The following is a 21224-nucleotide window of genomic DNA, read 5'->3' on the forward strand; positions in this document are numbered from 1 at the left end:
AAACTCTTGAAACTAAATCTTGCTTTCAAGAAGACAAGGAGAAGAAAGAAATAATAGATAATATGAAAAGCATGTGACTACCTCCCATTAGAGGTTTCTTTCACAAAAATTAAGAAAAGGATCAGAAGGGCAAAATTACGCTATTCTTATCATGGATAGCATACCTTAAGAGCAGAAAAGATTGGGAGGGGACGAGTGTTTACTATTCAAAGTGAAAGCCATCATGATTCTGCAAGGAAGAGGGTGTTTTAACTTTGCTTTGTGATTTGAGCATTTTACCAGGTTGTAAGAGTTGAAAATCTCTGAGTCTCATTCAGCCATTTAAAAGGAAATGAAGGGAAGGAACTGTTTAATGCCAAGTCTAACTGTCCTAGCGTTTGTATTAAGATGGAGCTACCCAAAGTTCTCTAAAGTATGAGATCTTGGTGGTGAAAGAAAAAAATCAGACTTCATTTTGCATTCTACTAGTCTCTCCTTCTGGATTATTCTTTACACCTTTGAAATGTCCAAGTCACTCAGGGATAGCTATTTGTAAGCTGCCACTATGAGATGACATTTAAAATGAATGAAAAAGATATAGACAACATCCTCTCTAAATCAACAAAATCAACCTTGGCTTGAAAGCTGGTGTGGAAAGGCTCGTTTTCTGTCCCATTCTTCTGTGCATATGACATTCTGCAAATTTTACATTCTGTTTCACAGAACTAAATATTTATTACCAGAGGAAAATAGATTATTAATTACAGCCAAAGGCTGCTTTGATTAAATATACAATTAATTAGCTATGCTAAGCTCATCCATCCCAGAGCTCCTAATATTTTCAGCCCGATGATTCTTCTAGTACTTTTAATTAAAATTGTTCTAAAAAGCCACGAGTTAGCTGCATGTGCACTTAAACTGAAGTTATCTCTGCAGTGTTTCACTGGTTTCCGTATGCCATGTAATTAATCTTTAGTGATTAAATGTACATAAAATCATCGGAGATGCAAAGTAATTTGTGCAGACATGGAACAATGGAGAGCTTTTACTGGGCCTTGGCAGGATTGTTTTATCTGCTGAAAATTATTTCAAAAGCATACAGATGTTAATTGTTTGAAGGAAGTAAATGTACAAAATTGTGCCCTTCTCCCCCACTCTTCCAAATGAAGCTAAATAAAATCAACAATATTAATATAGAAAAATTTTGTGGCAATTTGAATTTAAGGATGTGATGACTCTATTTGGTGGAGATGCATCCACTTTTGCCCTGCCTTGTTTGCTTGCTGAGGCAAACATAGTGTCATGTAAAACATGGTTTTCAGAAAGTGCCGCCCCAAATATTATTGCCTCGTTGTACACGCATGCTCTCAGACAGACCTGAAACCTTCCGTTGGTTACAACTCTCCGTACACTCCAGTTGCTGTCTTACGGAAATCCTGTTTGAATCATTATGAGTGATTGTGTCCATGAAGGTAAAAGCAGGTAAGAACCCAGGCGGTCTTTTTCACTTGGAACTTTGTCCTATCTTATCTCAGTGGGCTGCTGAATTATTGTAAGGCAGCAACAGCTTTACCTCAAAGGTGGCCTACACTGGAAGATTGGCAGGCACTAAGTCACCTCCTTTCTGAGCTTTTCCTGATTCACTTATATTAAAAAAAAATAATGGGGGGGATTCTTTTTACCGAAGTTTTAAGCTGCATCAAGATTAATGCTTATTCAAGCATACGCATACATTATTATACATTTTTGGAACTGAGGTAATCCTTGGAGAGCATTGTGGTCTAACCTGTGCATTTTATGGAATTTTTTTTTTTTTCGCTCTGCAGCTGGAGTTTCCTTGTCCTGGGAACATAAGTTAGAACAATTATCCACGCGGTTATGAATGGGGATCAAGCAGTTGATTCAACACTTAATTGTAATATTATGAACTACTTACTGTATTTACTGAAAGGAAATAAAAGAATAAACTTCCCACCAATCATCTTGTTCAAGTTTTAGAGCTTCTATGATAATATTCTATTGATGTTTAAAAATAATTAATATGAATGTATAGAATAATCCTGGGTGTTTTTTCACATAGTGTCATCTTCAGCAAGTTGCTTAACCTATTTAATTTTTTAACCTATGGGATGAATATAATAATATCTGCACCTGTAGTGGCAGACAGTACCAACCAGCATGTATGACACAAATAGTAAGCACTCAACAAATTTTTGTTACTGTTGTTATTATTATCTATATCAAGGTGCACTTAGAGATGCCCACGTCTATGAAATTACTGGGGCAAATTCCAACTATTCTATATAAAATAGCATCAGTTGCTACTTTAAATGCATTTACTTTATTTTTTTGCCTTAGGCGTCAATCTACATTTCATTAATATAGAACAAAATATTTCTTTTCTAAATCTATGAATTTGAGGAAGTTGAGGGCATGGTGTTGGGAAGGTTATAGGCTCAAGTTCAGGCGGTTTTACTTGCGATGTAGAAGCTTGTGAATTTCCCTTAGGGCTTGGCCTTTCTACTGTGATTTCATGTCATCGACTGAACTCAACAAGTGTCAGGCTGCATTCAGATGGCAGAATTGATTGTTGAAAGTGATTTAAGCCTCCTGCTTCTCCTAGGAAACTGGCTGTTCGTTCAAATTTTGTCCTGTCCTTTCAAACTGGTGTGAAATACCATTCATCGCATAGGCACTAAGTTAAAAATGCTGGTATTGAAAAGCACAGTTGTATGTCATGCAAGTTCTACTTTCTTATGTTAATGTCCATGTTGCACAACTTCTATATATTCTCTTTGGTAACATACCTTTCTGAGTTCATATCCTACACAAAGGTATAATGATGCAGGTGGAGGACCCTAGAAAGTGTAAGTGTGTGTGTGTGTGTGTGTGTGTGTGTGTGTGTGTGTGTGTGTGAGAAAGAGAGAATGAGAAACAAAGGGAGAGATTGGATGTGTTTTTGGTGGAACAGTTACCCAATTGACTAGGTGGGTAATAACTAGAAAAGTTGAGTTTCAGAATATTGGAAGAAGTAAATTTTGATTTCTAAAATAACCTCTGAAAACATAAGTCTTCAAGGGATGAGCAACATCTACTTGGAATGCCTTTGTACACTTAAAATTCAACCTCTACAGCTTGTATTTCTGCACAGTGTGGATTAATTGGTGGGAATAGATACCAAGGCTAGGCTGTTACAGAAAATCTGCAAATCTGAATCCATGGAGCCCACTGGAATCCATGTGAATGGGAGCATCAGGATACCATTTTACAGTTCTCTTCATCCTCCTCCAACTGTACTATCCACACTGTCCCTGTCTTGACCCAAGTACACATCATTTTTCCCTCTAATTTCCTAAGTGGTTTCCCTGCTTCCATTCAGTTACGTCTCACCACAGCCTTCCAAGTTTTATACCCATAAACCTAAATGAGGCCACACTACTTTTCAGATGAAAGGTATTTTTTAAAAATCCTTTACCATGACCCATGGAGGACACTGGGATCTATGTTAAAGCTGTCTTTCTCTACAACTTCTTCCCCAAGACTCAGTCACCCCAGACCTCTCATGGTGCCCAGAGGACTTACTCTTTCATGCCTGAACCCTGGGGAATCCTTTCTCCCATCTGTGCAGTTTATGAAGTTCTTCATCTCATCAGACCCACCTCAAATGTCAAAGTCCTGGAGTCATATCCCGAGAGCCCAGGCATAGTTAGTGCTTTGTGCTGTTGCAGAGCTGTTAATACCTTCCTTTTAGCTCTTTATGAGTTTGGTTACAATTATAGATGTATATGTTGTTTTTCCCAGATTGTGAGAGCAGGTGCCTTTCCTTGCTCAGCCTGTTACACTCATTTACACTCAACTTCCACAACTTTCAAATGGGGATAAAATACTTACCTCCTATGACTGTTCTTGGATGTGATTGAGATAATATAGGCCAAGGGCTTGGCTCAGCTCCTGGCACTCCATGAGTCCTCACTCAGTGATAACTAGTATTACTGTCATTGCCACTGCCAGGAATGTAATGTATATCCCCAGAGAGTAGCCTCATCTCTGTCACTTAAGACTTAGGAAGGAAGGAGGGAGGGAAGGAAGTGTTATGGAGCACCACCATAGCACTGTGCTGGCTGCCCTAGCTTTGTTTTTATTTGATCCTATCTGCAACTCTGAGTGGATATTATTATCCCCTTTTCCACATGAAGAAGCAGAGGCTCAGAGAGTTTCAATAACTTACACAAAGTCATACAGCTAGTCCCAAAAACTGTATTTAGGCCCAGTTCTGAGTGATGCCCATATTGATGCTCTTTTCTGCTATCACAATGAATGACAGGGCATTGAGGTGTTTAAGAGCAGAGCAGCCCAGACCTTTGCTTGCCACTCCGAAATCATTTGTACAATATATTTAAGTCAAAGGAATAATGTGGACAACTGGGCTACAGAATGGAGCTGGGAAGTGAATGTAATGCAGTTTGCATTGTGAACATGGGTAATTTTAGTGACAAGTGCAATCATATTTGTTTAAACATAGTTCTTGACAAAGAAATATATGAAAAGGTATTTAACACATAATTATTCTGAAGTATGCGCCAAGCACATTTTTAGGCCCTGAAACTACAGCACTAAACACAATTGTCAGTTTCTTAAAACACTGAATGCAGTGTGTTTTGTACAGAAGCATTTAAATAGTGAAGCATTATGTTGCTCTCATAGATGGGGTACAATGAACCTCTGGTGAAGATACTTTACCATCTTCTTTCTTGTTTTGACCATCTTCTTTCTTGTTCTTTCTTGTGGTAAATAATTCACTATCTCCTATTCCTTTTTGTGGTACAATTTACTTCTTTTATTTAATAAATAGGTATTTTCTAGCATGTGCTAGTGTGGCTAAGTCACAAGGTTAATTTCTACATCCTTTTATGCTCTCATCACAAAGATGGGACAAAAAAGATCTTGTCCAAGGGCTAAGAGCACATTTCCTCTTGTTCAATGGATATGAAAGATGAATAGCTCTGTCCAAATCCTCAGTTGTTGATGTTGTTTGCAGGATTTTTTTTAAAGAAATCTGAGTTGTTTAATGACAATGACATTTTTTTCCCATTGAAATAATTTGAATTTATTTCAAGTGTTTATATATGCTTTATACCTTTATATCCTTAGGCCTGTTACAGAAAATTTTGTCTCCATCTGAATTCCTTGTTATGTTTTAAATACTTGGATCTGATATGTCAGAACTTAATGAATAGGTTTATTAATAATCACCTACATCAGTTTAGTATTATGTTAGGAAGTAAAAGGTCAGCAAGTAGTTGTTATCCAACCATTTCATCAGTGGGATCTTATCCAAAGATTTGAGTCATTTTTCACTGCGTATAGAGTCACTTGAGATATAAAAAGTCTTTTTGTAGTAATGAAGAACTCCCACAATTAGCCAGGAGGCAGCCATCTATCTTTTTAAATAGCTCAGCTTGGAGAGCAGGATATCAGGTGATATTCAGTGATGAACTGTTATGACAAAGATAAAGTAGGTGACACAAATCTGTGTTTTTTGCTTGTAGGGATGTGTGTGTGTGTGCATGTGCACACAGAGAAAAAAAGACACTCATAGTAGAGTAGGAATTTGTTTTTCTAGAGATATGCAACAGAAACACACTTTACAGGAAGCTATTTATCTATCAATTCCTTATAATTATTTGTGAACTCTAAATGATTACAGCATGGATCTATTTTTAACTAATAATAAATATAACAATATTTTGAAACATTTTATTTTTTTCAGTTTTAGACATCAAAAAATTATGAGAATAAAAATAATAATTTTAAGTTCCAGGAATAGTATAAAAATTCTCAAATATCATTCACCTAGGCTCCCCAAATTTTAACATTGATTAACATTTTACATTTGCTTTAGATTCTCAATCTCTCTCTCTCTCTCTCTCTCTCTCTCTTTCTCACTCTCTCTCATTAAGTCATAAATGTTAACATCACCAGTAATAGACAAATAAACATGACATGCCTCCTGATAGGATAGGCTGAAAAGGACACACCACCACTTCTGGACATTCCTGCTCAAAATACATAAATACATAACCTGAGTCTAATCAAGACAAACATTAGACAAACCCAAATGGAAGGATTTCTGCTGCTATAACAGAATACCACAGACTGGGCAATTTATAATTTTAAAAAATGCATTTCTCACAGTTCTTGAGGGTGTTAAGTTCAATATCAAGGTGCCAGCATCTGGCAAAGGCCTTCTTTCTGTGTCATAACATGGTAGAAGACACCATATGGCAAGAGAGAACGCCAGAGAGCAAAAGGGATGGGAAGGAGAGCAAACACATTGTTTTATCAGGAACCCAGTCATGTGATAATAGCATTAATCCATCCATGAGTACAGAACTCTTATAAACTAATCGCCTCTTAAAGTTTTCAAGTCTCAACACTGTTGCATCAGGGATTAAGTTTCTAACATGTGAACTTTGAGGGACACATTCAAATCATAGCAGGGATATTCCACAAAATAACTGTACACATCAAACAACTATGTAAATACTTTGTTCTATGATCTCAATGAAAATTATATTTTAAATTTCCCTTAAAATGTGTAAATTTGCTAAATCTGACAAACTCATAATTGCATTTTAGATGCAACTACTTTTGATAGTAAAGTTAATTTGCAAAGATAACAAATTTTAGCTCTTGCCACATTTTTGTTAAGGTCAGAAGAGTTTCATGCTTAGCTGTATCAGTCAGGGTCGCAGAAGAAAACAAATAGCATAATCAAAGGGTTTAATTGAAGAAAGTTTAATGATGGAACAGCTTACAAAGGATGAGCAGAGTCAAGATAAAGAACCTAGGGAACAGCAAGAGAGAAATGTTCTTACTACCACTAGACCTGGAGAGGGAAGGTGAGTCAGGATTGTGAGCAGATCCAAGCAAGAGCTAGAGTCTTGGGAACTGGATAAAGACCTATAATACTCTCTAACCATTGGCTTAACCCAACAACAACAACAAAAAGTAGAGATCCTGGGTCAGGCAGGGGTGCCAAGACAGAGCTGGATGAAAAGAGCAGATCATGGATCTGAAAGACAAACCAAAGAACCAACTCATGTGCCCAAAAGTAAAAACTTCCATTTCTTTCATTAAGGTGAGGGGAAATAAACTTATTTATAAAGAGGTTAATAAAACTATGTTGTATTCATTTTAGTTTTTTTCCTCAGTAACAATCAGAACATATCATAACATGTTTCTTCACTATAGGAATAATTCATATAAATATCTACTCTTCAAAGGTGTTAAGTGCTTTGATGGGAAAGCTTAAAAGAGAAGTGTGACAGTGGGAACAAGGAAAGGAAGAGAAAATACAGAAGGAGGGATACAAAAAAAACAAGACAAGGAAAAGATAATGAAAGGAAAAAGCAACTGTGACAGATACATCAAGATTGCCTATAACCAAAATTATTCATTGGTTCAGGAACAGTTTGGATGAGTTCACAAATAATGGATCCATAACCTCTTCATATGAAAAATTGAAAATGAGTCCTGCTTGCACTTGAGAATGCCTTACCATCAAAGTGCTCTGTAGAAGGGAACAGACGCAACATACTGGACTATTGTTGTAGCCTCAGTGTCACAGTCTATTAACTAAATGTAATAATAGGCTTTTACACTAGCTCATTGGGGTGCTGGGAGTCCTCCATTCAATACTGTTACATTACGTAAGCATTTCCAATGCATTCAATTATCTTAGGTTGTAAATGGGTGTTATGTTAAACCAGATTGGTAGAGGCAAATCCCAAAATGTCACAAGTTATAGGTAAGGCAACAGTCTTCATTAAGGAAACACACAAGTCGGGAATCAGCAATACACAGTCAAGCAAAGGACCAAAAACTGTGGGTATATGGTGGGTCTGTATTTCAACTCTTGTTGCTCTGTCTTACAGGGAACATTGTCAGTAAGAGAACAGACTGCTGGAGGTTCAGGCTGCCTGGGTTAGATATCACTTATTTTCATTTGTCTGAGAAATCCAGCTGCCTGGCAAAGTCCCTGGGGATTTTGGAACTAACGGAAGCTGCAACACCCCATACCCAGGGTAATGAAGCTCCCAGTCTCTCGTTGTGCAGACAGAAAAGCAGAAGAAGCCCCAGAATCACTTTAGGATAAGTCTACTCATTGTGTCACGTGGAATAATCACCATATTCTCTTCCAAAAATGCAATTATAGCACTGTCAAAAGCGGAATACTGGAGTAAGTGGACTTCAGGGTTGATGTGATCTAACATTTCCTATGTACTTAGGTTCTGAAATTATATGATGAACACAAACCTACATACCAGTGATTATTTTGTTTATTGATAACCTTTTTTTAAAGGTTGAAGTTAATTTTAGTCAGGTTTCTTTCATACAATTTTGCAGATTCCTATTATGTGACTTTTCATTATAAATACATTTTACACTATGCTATACTCCATTTATATAACAATGTTCAAATAGAGTCAATCATACCAAAGTTTAGGAAAAAACAGTGTGCTGAAATTTCTTAAAATTAATTTGAAGATTGTATATGACAAGTGTTTTGATGAATATAAGGTTCAGATTATCTTAAATTCCTTCTCTACCAAACATTTTAGCAGCAATTTAAACATTGTTTCTTCCTTCTGTAAAATGTCACCAGATTGTGCTTTGGCAACACCTCCCTAATTATCAAATAGAGAATTTATTCTGTGTCACTTAGGGACTTCAGTCAAAATTAATTCCACAGTTATTAGTGAGGGTGGGAGATCTTGTAGACTAACCAGGTACAGGATCATGTCCAACCAGAATTATAATACGCAAGTATTTTATACTTATCCTCAATTTGAAATTTGGTTATATCAATTGTCCCTAATCCTTGGAATTCTATGCTTCTTTTATGGCACATTCTTAAATTTATTCTCCCTTGAAAGTCACAGATGCTTAGAAGCCCTTATTTCTCATGAAAGGCATGGGGGTTTGGAGACCCTCATCATTCCCAAACAGCTGACTCTAGAAATGGCTTCTCACTAGAGTGACTGAGTTATTCATGCACTTGTTAGCACTTCAAAAGAAAAACAAAAAAGACTGTTTGTTTCCTGATATCCAAGAAAATTTTGCATGTGGTTGGATTGGAAGGAATAATCAAAGGGGAACAGCTCAAATCTAAACCGAGACCACTAGTCACTCTGGGGAAGTTATTGAAGAATGGCCCAGATTTTGCAAAAGGCCCAGATATCCAAAAGGGTAGATTATTCATTAAACAGAGGCTTCATCAAACATTACTATGATATGGTTTACATATGAAAAGCTCTCTTCTTTACTTAACATTCACAAGTTGCTTATGGATTAATTAGCCCATCTTCCACAAGAAATGTATTCGCACATCTTTTGCATTGATCACTGAAAAGTGATTGCTTTTTCTTTATCCACTTAAGATTATGCTATCAATATAATGAGAAATAATAACTTTTTAGAAACAAGATAATTATTTTGTATCTCTAAAAATTTATATGTGTGTAATACAAGCCATCACTTGAATATCTAATCTTTAAGGATATTTGTGCTGATCTGAATTGGTAAGTGCAGGGAGAAGGGGAAGACCTTCTCAGAAAATGGTTTCCTATGATCAATTTTTCTTCTAGTTTCCTATCATATGTTTACTTGTTAATTCATTTGAATATATATCTTATAATTGCTTCAAGTTTCATATGATTAAGAATGATTAAGACTACTCTCTCCACTTTTTTCTAATCCTACATTTTAGTTTGTCTTGGGACAACCACATGTCACTATTTATCCTAGAATTTCTCTCATTGGCATCGTCCTTTCCTCTTTTTTTGTTGTTGCCAATTTTGAAAACCCCTTGTTGCATAATGTGTCTGCTTTTTTATTTATCTCAAGTCCAGTGGCTAAATCATCATTTCAGAGTCCAGTCTTCCCACCCTGGGACTACTAGCCTCTTATCAAATATCAATCGCACGAATCTTTTTAGTTGTACACTAGTTGCCTGGTTACAATGGAACCAAATCAGTCTGGGCCACAGCTATCAAAATGCCAGTAGTTATGGCAATAGAGGAAATTATTGCATATACTACTGCTGTTTGTTATGGCACCCTATCCTCTCAATCATTCGATTTAACAACCCTTTTGGAAAAAGGCTCTTTTCTTATGGTATGCTTAAATCAAATTGCGATCTTTCCTAAAATCCTTCTGCATGCAAACTCAAACTCCGTAACACATGGGTTTTGTTTTTTTTTTCAGTAATCAAGTTACCTTGCACCCTCTTCCCTCAGTTTTGCTCCTAACCATATTCATGTGGTTTTTTTTTTTTCTCCTGAAAATCAACTCATCTGTATTCCTCTCACAAAAGATCTTCCCACCTTTTACTGGACACCCAAAAATATTGGGTGTCTACCCTTAACTACCTATTTTAAATGGGACTCCTTTAGTGGATAGTTTCTTCATCTTTAGTCTCATCTCACAAAACAATTTAAAACTTTATGTCATCCATACAAAACTAAATTTAAGATTGAGACAAACGAGTAAGAGGGAAGAGGAAAAAAAGGAAGGTGGAATGAAGGGTGAAAATATAGTGGTAAAGAAATAGAATAATACGTAAGGATCTGGCAATATGGCAATATGAAGCACCAAATATCTGTTATTGGTTTAAAAACAAATCACTTGAAAAAAAGGAAGTTTTGCTGTTGTTCACAAACTTCTCCTAGAAAACTGTAGATATTCTTCCCATATAATTCTTCTCTCTAGCTGCAACTGATGATAACTGAGCAGAGCAATTGCCAGAAAATCCCAATTAAGCGATTCTTTTCTTTTCTTGTGAAAGGCATAATATATAAAATGGTGACCTTTTGGTAGGCTAACAGTATGTTGATGAACTTCAAGTGAAGTGAAAAAAAGTATTTAGTATCATCAATGCTTGCATTTTCTAAGGGATCATGTGTAGCAGTAGAGCCTTTAAAGGTCATAGACTTCTTTACTTTGAGAGATATTAAATAGCTTATGAAAATAGAGGTCAGCTGCATGATAACTAGAAGAAAAGAGCATTCTCCAATAGGGAAGTAAGATCTTGAGATTACATTGACTGTCCTTTTAAGATTGTATTTGATTGTTCTTAGAGAAAAGAATGAAATTTGCATATAAATTTCATGATAATAAATAAATGAGTGTATAAGTCATATAATCAATAGCTATTGATCTTGACACATGAACGCTAATATTGTTTGCATATACTAAGCATTACAATAATGATTTCACAACCTAAAATACCTTTCAATAAATTTTATATTTCCACAAAAAACTATAATCTTCTGGATTTTGCAAAAGCAATCCTACTTAGCTTACAGTAACACAGGTAAATAATCATTGTCAGTAGGAATCTTACGTTTTTAAAATAGCTGTTGCTTCGAAGATCACTAAAGCAAATAAATATTCTGAACACCAGGACTAGATTAACATGTAAGGCTGAGGAAAAATGAGCCTTGTCTTGTCTTGGGGAAAAAAATAGATGAATGGCATTTATCTATCTACTACCTATTGACACACTTTGTGCATTAGTAGAATTTAATGTATAACTGGAAGAAACCCTGGTCACAAGCTTTTCCCTTTACCTTCAGATACTGCATAAAGGTCCCTCAAAAAAGTAGTCTTATTTCCCTCTACCACTATTAGGGTTTCCTCTTGATACAGGGCTTATAGGAAAAGATAACATGTTGACACCGTTCCAGTAGATATATTAAATAGTTGATAAGGCCAGGGGTGGTGGCTTATGCCTGCAATCCCAGCACTTTGGGAGGCCAAGGCAGGTAGATCACGAGGTCAGGAGTTAGAGACCATCCTGGCCAACATAGAGAAACCCCATCTCTACTAAAAATACAAAAATTAGCCTGGCATGGTGGTGCATGCCTGTAATCCCAGCTATTTGGGAAGCTGAGACAGGAGAATCCCTTGAACATAGGAGGGGAAGTTGTGGTGAGCTGAGATCATGCCACTATACTCCAGCCTGGGCAACAGGGCGAGACTCCATCTCAATAAATAAATAAATAGTTGATAACAGACTGTGTGACTGAGATTTCTTTTCACAGAGGGAAGGGTGTAGGATCCTGCAGGAACAGATCTTCACTAAACTGAGGGTACATCATGAAGCAGGAAGGCTGGGGACAAAAGAGCAATTTTTACCTACTGCATCAATTCTCACAGAGCAGTTTTACCTACCACTTGATTATCTTCCACAATCTGGAATTTATAAATACTGACCACAATATGAAACACAGGGGATGATACTATTCAATGAGAGGGGCTAGATTTTATGTTGTGCTTTTTCATTCTGGGATTTCTTCTATCATCTGCTGTCTACATGTCCTTAGGGGAGGCAGTAGTGGCCCCGGCCCAAGCACCTGTCATACAGCAGGAGCTAAAGGAATGAGTGTGATCATGTCCATAGGTGTCTCATGTCCACATACCCTCATGTGCCCCAAGTCAGGTATTCCAAGGTGTATCAATGAAAACTCAGCGATAATTTTTCAAGTTTAGTTCATGGAAAAGAGTATCAAACAGTGAATACACAGATTAGTGAATGTGTTCACACTGGGAAACACCCAGTCAGATCTCCACCTGGGCTGTCTTACTAGTGATTCAAGAGCAAGAACTGAATCGGGACATATTTTGCTGTTGAAGAAGCTTAATTGCTCATTTTTTGAAGGCACATTAACTCTTTCAGGGTCCATTGAGTAAATTAGCTCCTCCAGGTCATTAAGCCTGTCTCTACATGACGTGATGATTTCTACCTGCCATTGTATCATTTACCCCAAAACGCCCCACACTTGCTCTGAGCACACACATATTCCTTGTCTACTCAGGGAGAGAGAATGTGCTCATTTGAATGTCAGCAGTTTCTCTACAGCTGCAACTCGGTGACTTCTTTTGCTTCTTTTTTAGGCACCCAGGGATCTCTAAGGGTTTGCTGGTGCGTGACAGTTATCGTTGCCTCACCAACAGGCGGGTGGCTTAGTTTGCTGTCTGGAAATGGTATAATTTCAGGGATATTGGGCACAGTATTGTGCCACTAGATAGCTCTTCATATCTGCAAAAAACAGCATTATTGATTCATCTGGGGCGAGAGTCATAAAACTCTTTCAGGATTCTAGAGTCCTTTATTAAAACACAACTTCCACTAAAAGGCTGTGTTATCAGGACTCATTTTAGGGGATTAAATTGACAACTATTTGAGCGTGGTCTGTATTGCCTACCACAAGGTTGTTAGGGAAAGTGTGTAGGTGTTTTGACAGCCACAAAGGTTGGGAAACATTCCTGGCCCTTGGTAAGCTGGCATAGGAGAGTCCCACAAAAAGAATAATTTTTCTCTCCCAAATGACAATGGTTTGTGCCCCTGTTGAGAAGCAAGAAGTGAGGACAAAGGCAGACTTCACCTCTTTCTCTGTAATGTCTAGAGCTACCATGGATAATCATGAATTGGTATGAATTAAAACGAGTAACCAGTGGGGACATAATATATTCATTCAGAGGATTTTTAGAGCAGTGATTCTTTCAGTGAATATAAATATAAAGTCAGAATCTTGTGAGTATGCCAATTCTGATTCAGTAGGTCCAGGGTAGGGCCAGGGATTCTGTATTTCTAATCATCTCTCATATGATGCTGATGCTGCTGGTTCACAGACCACATTTCAAACAGTGAGGATTTAGGATAAAATGCACATGGGCAATCACATGGTCTTGGATTAAAACATTATGAATATGGAGGAAATTTGACAATACCTTAAAAAATTAGATTTTAGGCAAGTAAGACCTTGATTAAATATTGAAAATCTCACAGAGACATTGATAAATCATGAAAAAGTATGACATACTTAACATTTCCTCCATCCGAAGACTTCGGTGACCCTTTTCTGAAGCAGATGTGTTACTTAAATTTTTAAATCTTTACTAATGGTTCTGCTGTTTTACTCGTTAACCAACTCTAGATACTTTATAAAGATACAGAAGTAATTGTTGTTGTAATCTCAGGTACTTCGTCATGTTGGTAAAGACGTCAGTAAATACTAATATCTGATTAAATATTCCATTACAAAATTCATGTCAGAGCTGGTTGAAACCTTTCTCTCTACCTTTTATTAATCTATCACGACAGCCTCTCTGATCTTTCCTCTGAGATAAACAACGTCCTCATATGTTTGTAGGTCAATGGGAAGGATCTTTCGAAGGCCACCCACGAAGAGGCAGTGGAAGCCTTTCGCAATGCCAAGGAGCCCATTGTGGTGCAGGTGTTAAGGCGAACACCTCTTAGTAGACCGGCCTATGGGATGGCTCCAGAAGTGCAACTCATGAATGCCAGCACTCAGACGGACATCACCTTCGAACACATCATGGCCCTGGCCAAGCTTCGGCCACCTACCCCTCCAGTGCCAGACATCTGTCCATTCCTGCTCTCAGACAGGTATTTTTCTGTCATTTCTTCCAAAGCCCTGTTTGTTTCCATTTGTCACGTAAAGCAGATGTTGGAAAGAAGCAGCTCCCCTAGCAGGTTGACAGTTATGGAGACAGGATTCCCAGCTCTGTTTGGAAAATGTCTCCCCTGTTTAGATATGTGCAATTAGTTCTCAGTGGTCCCTGCTAGCTACTCTCCCTAACCCACATGGTTGCTTCACCTGGGTAATCATACTTGCTAGCTGCTATGAAAAATTCTGGCTCTGATTAGTTCATCTTCATATTACTAGCTGTCAAAAGCCTCATGCTACTCATGAACACTGGTCAGGGAAATCACTTTTCTCACCAAAGCTGCCAAAAACCTTATTAAGACTCATGTGGAAGTGGCATGTTGGCTCCACATTCTCCTCCGTGGGCCACCTCTCTCTCTTCCTTGCATTTCTCTTCTTTAAAGAGAAGCTAGGAAATTAATTTAATTAAAGTGCAACTCTCTGAAGAAAGCAATTACCCAATATATTGAGATATAAACAAAGGATCTTGGCTGTCAGAAAGTAAATATAGTGCTATCAAATAAAGATCTATTCAAGGAATACTTCCTCCAGATTTTTGCCCAATTTAAAGGAAGTCAGAGAGATTTTATTCAAATAATCCTACTTGAACAGTTTTAGAAGTACGCTTGTCCAATTCATTGTGTTCTGTGAGCTTTCTAGCAAATATTCAAACATTGAGAGTTTGTAAGAGCAATAGTCTCCTTAGCCTGCATTTTCATCACCTACTCCAATCTGCTCTCTACTTTGTAAAACATAGATCTGATTCATGCCACTTTCCTGCCCTTTGATGGCTGGCTCCCATAAGCCTGTTTCAGTGGGTCACAGATGTACAGTAGAATCACCTGGGAACTTTCAGAAGCTGTATCAATACCTGAATCACCCCTTAGGCCAATTAAATGAGAATTCTTAGAGTAAGGCTTAGGCATCGGAATTTTTCAAAAATCTCCCTAGGCAATCCTAATGTGCATCCAAGTTTTGAAAACACTCCTTGAGACTTCAAGTTCCAGGAGGGTAGGGGATTTGTTTGTCTTGGGTATCTCTTTATTCATTCATCCGTTACCTTTTAAATAGCCCTTTGTGTCAGACACAAATCGGATGTGTCAGGCATTGGAACTAGATGCTGGGCATAAAACTTTGAACAAAAATAAAGTCATTGCCTTCTACAGTTTATATTGTACAGGGGTAGTTGAACAAAAAGCAAGGAAACAAATATATAATATTCATTAATACCGCCTAAAACATAGTAGCCATTCAATACTTCCTTGAATGAATAATAATAGCTAGCTTGTATTAGCTAACTTAACATGCTTTCAGTATTATTCCAAATGTTTTGCATTTATCGACTCATTTAGTTCTCACAATAATCTCATGATGGAGTGCATTATATTATCAACATCCTATGTCTAAGATGAGGGAACAGATATTAAGTAACATGGCCAAAATTACATAGCAAAAAAGTGACAGGGCCAGGCTTCTAGGCCTAAGAGGTCTGACCCCAATGCCTACTTCCTTAGCCAGTGCATCTTGCTGCTCTTCCTAGGTGCTGCAGACCTTAGCTTAGAGACAACCTCTTCTAGAAAACCTCCTAGGGCTGCAGTGGGTCCACCCCCTACCATGTGCTCCCAAGGTTCTATATTTTTCCCTTAATTATTGCACTGTATTAAAATTCCCACTTTGCTGCTTTCCCCAATTAATAGGGCAGAATTGGATTTTGTACACCAACATATTTCCAGCACTTGGCCTGGCATCTGGTAGCCACTGAATAAACGTTGAATGAATAAAGTCTTCCTCACAGCAGGGCTCCCGTCTTACTATCTGAAAGACAAAGGAAACACATCAGATGTCCAAAGCAGCAAACTTCAATGTTCCAACATCCCAAATGGGCTATGTGGACCCAGTTCAGCTTCAAGCAAGGAGATTTATCTGGCAGACACAAGGCAAGGTGCTGCCTCTATTACTTTACCATTCTGGCCTACACTAGTTAGACCTGTGTGGAGCTGACAGCCATAGATAGTAGTGAAGAGAGGCTGATAGAATACTTATGCTGACCATCGTATGAGAGCATGAGGATGGGTCTCTTGCCTTTCAGCAAGGGAGAAGAGAACTAATTGATACTGCTGTCTCCAATTTTTCAATAAGGTCCACACTGTCAAGGCTTAGAGGTCTCATCCGCAACCAACTAGTCAATTATATTTAGGCTTTTTCAGTGTCTTTAGAAATAGAAAAGACCTTATGCCCTTTGCTATTAAACTATTCTTAGTTTTCATATGATACGATGTGTGGTCTTTATATCAGAACATAATAAATTGAATAACATGTTTACAAACTATTTAAAATATTTCCTAAAAGTTGAAATACGTAAAAGCCACGTGCAACACCCCATATCCCCTCATTTCCTTAATGTAATCTGCTCTCTCCGTCACTAAGAATTTTCTAAAGGTATTATGAAACCTTTCGGCTTATAGGAGTTTCCACTGATTGATCGCCATAAATGCTCTTTAATACTTGTGTATATGTCCTTGATCAAAGAGGAGAAAATGTGCATTATGAGGGAGAGTGAGAAAGGGGGATCTTAAGAAAGAGGGGAGGGTACAATGTGAGCACATTTTAGAGTCTGAAAAATATGTGCTTTTGAAAATGGTTTTCAAAAAATAGTTTGCAGCTGTGAATTACAAAATTGTTAGTGGTTTATGACAAATACCCCTTTTTGAGTAGACTGCAATCTCAAATGCCACACACCCACGTGTCGAGCTTGTCACATTCGGTGGAATAGAAGCAGGCCAGAAAGTATCAATAAAGCATCATGGACTGTCAGAGATTTCACATCAGTCTCTGATGTGAATACAACTCTGACCACAGGCCCAGAGTTGTATACTCACAGAATACAACTCTGACCACAGGCCCTTATTCCACAGAAACTGCAAACCGATGGACTTCCCATAGAGGGAGAAAGGAAAGCGATTGCTTTTTCTGAGCTGTAGTTTGTTTAAAGGCTAGATCACTACAGGTCTTATTCCAAAGCAGAGCAAACTAAAGTGAAATTCTAAAATCAGTTTTAATCTTGAAAACAACCCTTTTAATCTATGCCTATCATATTGCTATATTCCCCATAGCTGCCATTCTCTGCATCCAATAGAGCATGAATTTTATGAGGACAATGAGTATATTTCCAGCTTGCCTGCTGATGCAGACAGAACAGAAGATTTTGAATATGAGGTAAGATCATTTTCACACCACTTCACATTTCTTCATGAAGTTATGGTTGAGGGGTTTTGTATAACAAAGAAATTAATTTATTACAGTGAGAAATGTCTTGTCTATTACATATCTAGAGTAAGATCTTTCAAATACTATTTGTTCTAGCTATGTGTCTCCAGTGTTTTATGTATATTGGAAAATATCTTTATAGTATAAGCTTAAATATAATTTGCTCTCATTTTGTTGCTTTTTAATAAATAATATTACAACCACTACATTTTAAAAATTTGTTCTATAATATATGTGGATTTCCAAGTAGACTTTGAAAAATGTATTTAAAACAAAAATTGTGTTTACTGTTTTCATTTGTTGTATAATATTCTAATTTTCATTGATAAACCAAATTTTATTATATTGCATTCTTTGGAAATGCAATATTCTCTTTGTGCCTCTGGTATGTACTCCAAAGAGCCATTTCACAGACTTCCTAGAAATAGAGATGGCCTCATGCCCTTTGTTGTTAAACTATATTTATTCTTCACATGGTCTAATGTTAGAATATCTGTACTGTGATATATAACAATTCAAAAGGCCATTCATTAATTATTTTAAAGCTCTCACAAAAGTTAAATAATGTATCCTAATATTTCCTCTGCTTCTGCAGCCTGTATATCTTTGAAAGATTTCAGACTACTCTGACATTTAAAAATAAAATAGATTGAGGAAGTAAAGCAGCTTTGGTAAACAGGCAGAGAACTCATGATCACCTGCCCTTTTAATGCTTCAGGTGATGTCATACAAGTTCAGCTAAGTGTTCTCTTCCACTTTACAACCAGGAAATCCTGAAATCTCTTCCCTTAGGAGGATCTGAAATCAAATAAGGAAGCTCATCTAAAGCAAATAGACATTTGTTTGAAACCTTCTCCCCACAAAAGTCATTCCTAGGGATTACAGAAATCATTATTTCTTTGCAGCCAAAATTTAGAAGGATGTGAAATGACACCAGGTAACTGAATAGATGGTTTTGTCATTCTTGTGTTGTTCATGTTAAATTTTTATCTCCTCTTTATTAAGTTGATTGAAAAGTTTTATTTTCTAAAACTACTCAGACCCTGGCATGCATTACAATATCCATTGCTTTGTCTATTCATGTAAAATAAATTATAAAATTGAGTGACTTATCCAAATAATTCAAGATTCTTATGTTTTCCTTTTAGTTAATGAATACTTTGGGTTTGGGGACTGGAATTATCTAGATCACTTCAACTTTTTATTTCGACATCTTATAGCTTTATTAAAATAAGTCAGTGTGCTGAGAGAGGGCATAGGAGGAAGATTGTTTAGGCTAAGCAAGTTAACAGTAAAAGCCCTTTTAATTAATAAGCATGTCATTGAAATATTACAGTACAGACAGATTTCTTTACATTTATATGGAGCTTACTGTAGCTGAACCACATCCTCTTTTTTGGCCACTATTAATCCCCAGCAGAAGCCAGCATCAGGATGATGTCAGTGGTGAATTCTCAGACAAGCTTTCTGTAGCCTGTAATCTCAACTAATCACAGCATCATAGTCATTAATTTGCTGTCAGCTGTGATTCCGTTGCCAAAGCCCCCTTTCTGAGTGATTGAAATAAAGAATGCTCCTGTGAAATTCAAATAAGGAAGGAGTTGCTACGACAGTTTTCAATCATTAGAAAGGATGCATTTGAGAACAACATGCATGGTTAAAGGTGGGAGTGGAGGCATGGGATAATACCTCCAGAGAAATTTACCAGATTCAAGAGAGAATAGTGGTTCTGCCCAGTACTCCTCAGTCTGTTACCGTTATGTGACACATACATAGAGTGGCACATGCCATCCCTTGTGGCTGCATCAGATTAAACTGCAAAATCTAGTCAGTCAGTCCACTGCTATCATTGGAGCCTATGGTGGACACCATTAGGCTCATTCAGTGAAGACATTTAGAAATGCTACTTCTGTCTATGTGTTGCACTTTTACTGTTGCACCTAGAAGCAGACTGATTTGATGTTTCTGTGACCAGCTGAGATGACCCTAGCTCCTCTAGGAGCTTCATCAGAGCCCTATAGCTCTAGGAACAGGATGGATGAGCACCTTAAGGAAGTACCAGTTTTGTGCCACTGAGAGAATATTACAGGAAACTGAGGTTTAATGGCCAAGAAGGCGGCTTCAGCTCCGAAAGAGATACGCATTCCTCTTCAACCTAAACATGAGCACAACCAGGAAATCAAGGAAGCAGAAAGAAGACTCCTTTTGCATCTGCTTTCGTTCATTTGTACCATAAATATTTAATGAGGACTTAAAATGTACCAGGCAGTTATCTAAGCATGGAATTAGGAGGCTCCTGCCCCAGTGGAAGGAGCTTCTAGGAGAAGGAGGTCAACAATAAACAAACAAGTAAGGACATATTCTTTTCAATGGTGAGAAGTACTAATGGAGAATAATAAGAGTGGTGTTACCGGATGTTGCTGTCTTATACAGAGTGGTCATGGAAGACTTCTCTCATAACAGAACTAAAGAATATAAGAGATCTAGCCATGTGAAAGGAGATTTTCAGAAAGAAGGAAGGGCAGGTGCAAAGGACCTGAAGCAGAAGCATGCTGGAGTGTACGAGGAGTAACAAAGAGGCCAGTAAGAGAGTGGAAGGGGTGAATTCTGAGAAAGGAGGGCATATCTTGAGGAGCCTTTGGCTTTGACCGTGGTATAGGAAGTTGCTTTGACTCTGAAACGGGAAGTTGCTGGAACATAGGAAGGCCATACAGGATTACTCTAGCTGCTGGGCTGAGACTGACAGGAAGGAAGCAAAGTCAGCTGACAGGGAGTGGGGGATTTGACCTGAACAGTGATAGCGAATGGAATATGTATGACATAATCTAGGACAGCATCCACCCCAGCCTGGAGGGCTATGCCTCAGAGCTTTAATATAGTTTGTGCTATGGCAATTTTCTTCTGAGATTTTAAGGGCAAAATATTACAGGTTAGAGTGAAGCACACCTTTTGGCATCCTCTGGAAAAAGAACAATACATCCGCACTTTAAAAGAAATAGCTTATAGTATACAGACTGCATTTCTGAACTTGCTGAAATACAAACTATGCAGCTATTTAGGCGCCTTTTTAAAGACCTACTTACTATTGACTCAGTGAACCAAAGCTGATCTGTATATCTTGTGAGTACATATATACAGACTTAGCACATGGATTATTAACCCAACAGACCAAAACAGATCTGACTATCTTGTAAATACATATTTAGGGACTTTTTAACATGCAGATTACTTCATTGACGGACTGTAACAGCTCCCTTCAGAGCCATGGCAGACAAGCAAATGCTTGTTTGGAGATATTATAGTCAATGTGTCCATGTTATGGTGACTCTGGTGTGTTAAGAACCTCTATGAAAATTTAATGACACCCGTATTTCACCATGACCTATCACCACTTTTCCTAAGAAAAATACTTGACTGGGTTTAAAATTTCCCCACAGTGCTTCAGAAAAGTCTCAGAGGACC

At 37.6% G+C, this 21224-nt stretch overlaps 1 protein-coding gene across 3 annotated transcripts in view; it reads left to right on the forward strand.

Annotated features, from left to right (window-relative positions):
• The window catches only part of PDZRN4 (PDZ domain containing ring finger 4), a 413884-nt gene that overhangs the window by 331659 nt on the left and 61001 nt on the right, over positions 1–21224 (forward strand). For all 3 annotated transcript variants that reach the window (XM_003906211.4, XM_021922186.2, XM_009180529.4), the window contains 2 exons: positions 14199–14455; positions 17609–17711. In XM_003906211.4, coding sequence (XP_003906260.2) covers positions 14199–14455; positions 17609–17711 — 360 coding nt within the window. The remainder of the gene's footprint in view (positions 1–14198; positions 14456–17608; positions 17712–21224) is intronic.

This window comes from Papio anubis, chromosome 9, assembly GCF_008728515.1.
Source record: "Papio anubis isolate 15944 chromosome 9, Panubis1.0, whole genome shotgun sequence".
Taxonomy (NCBI): Eukaryota; Metazoa; Chordata; class Mammalia; order Primates; family Cercopithecidae; genus Papio; species Papio anubis.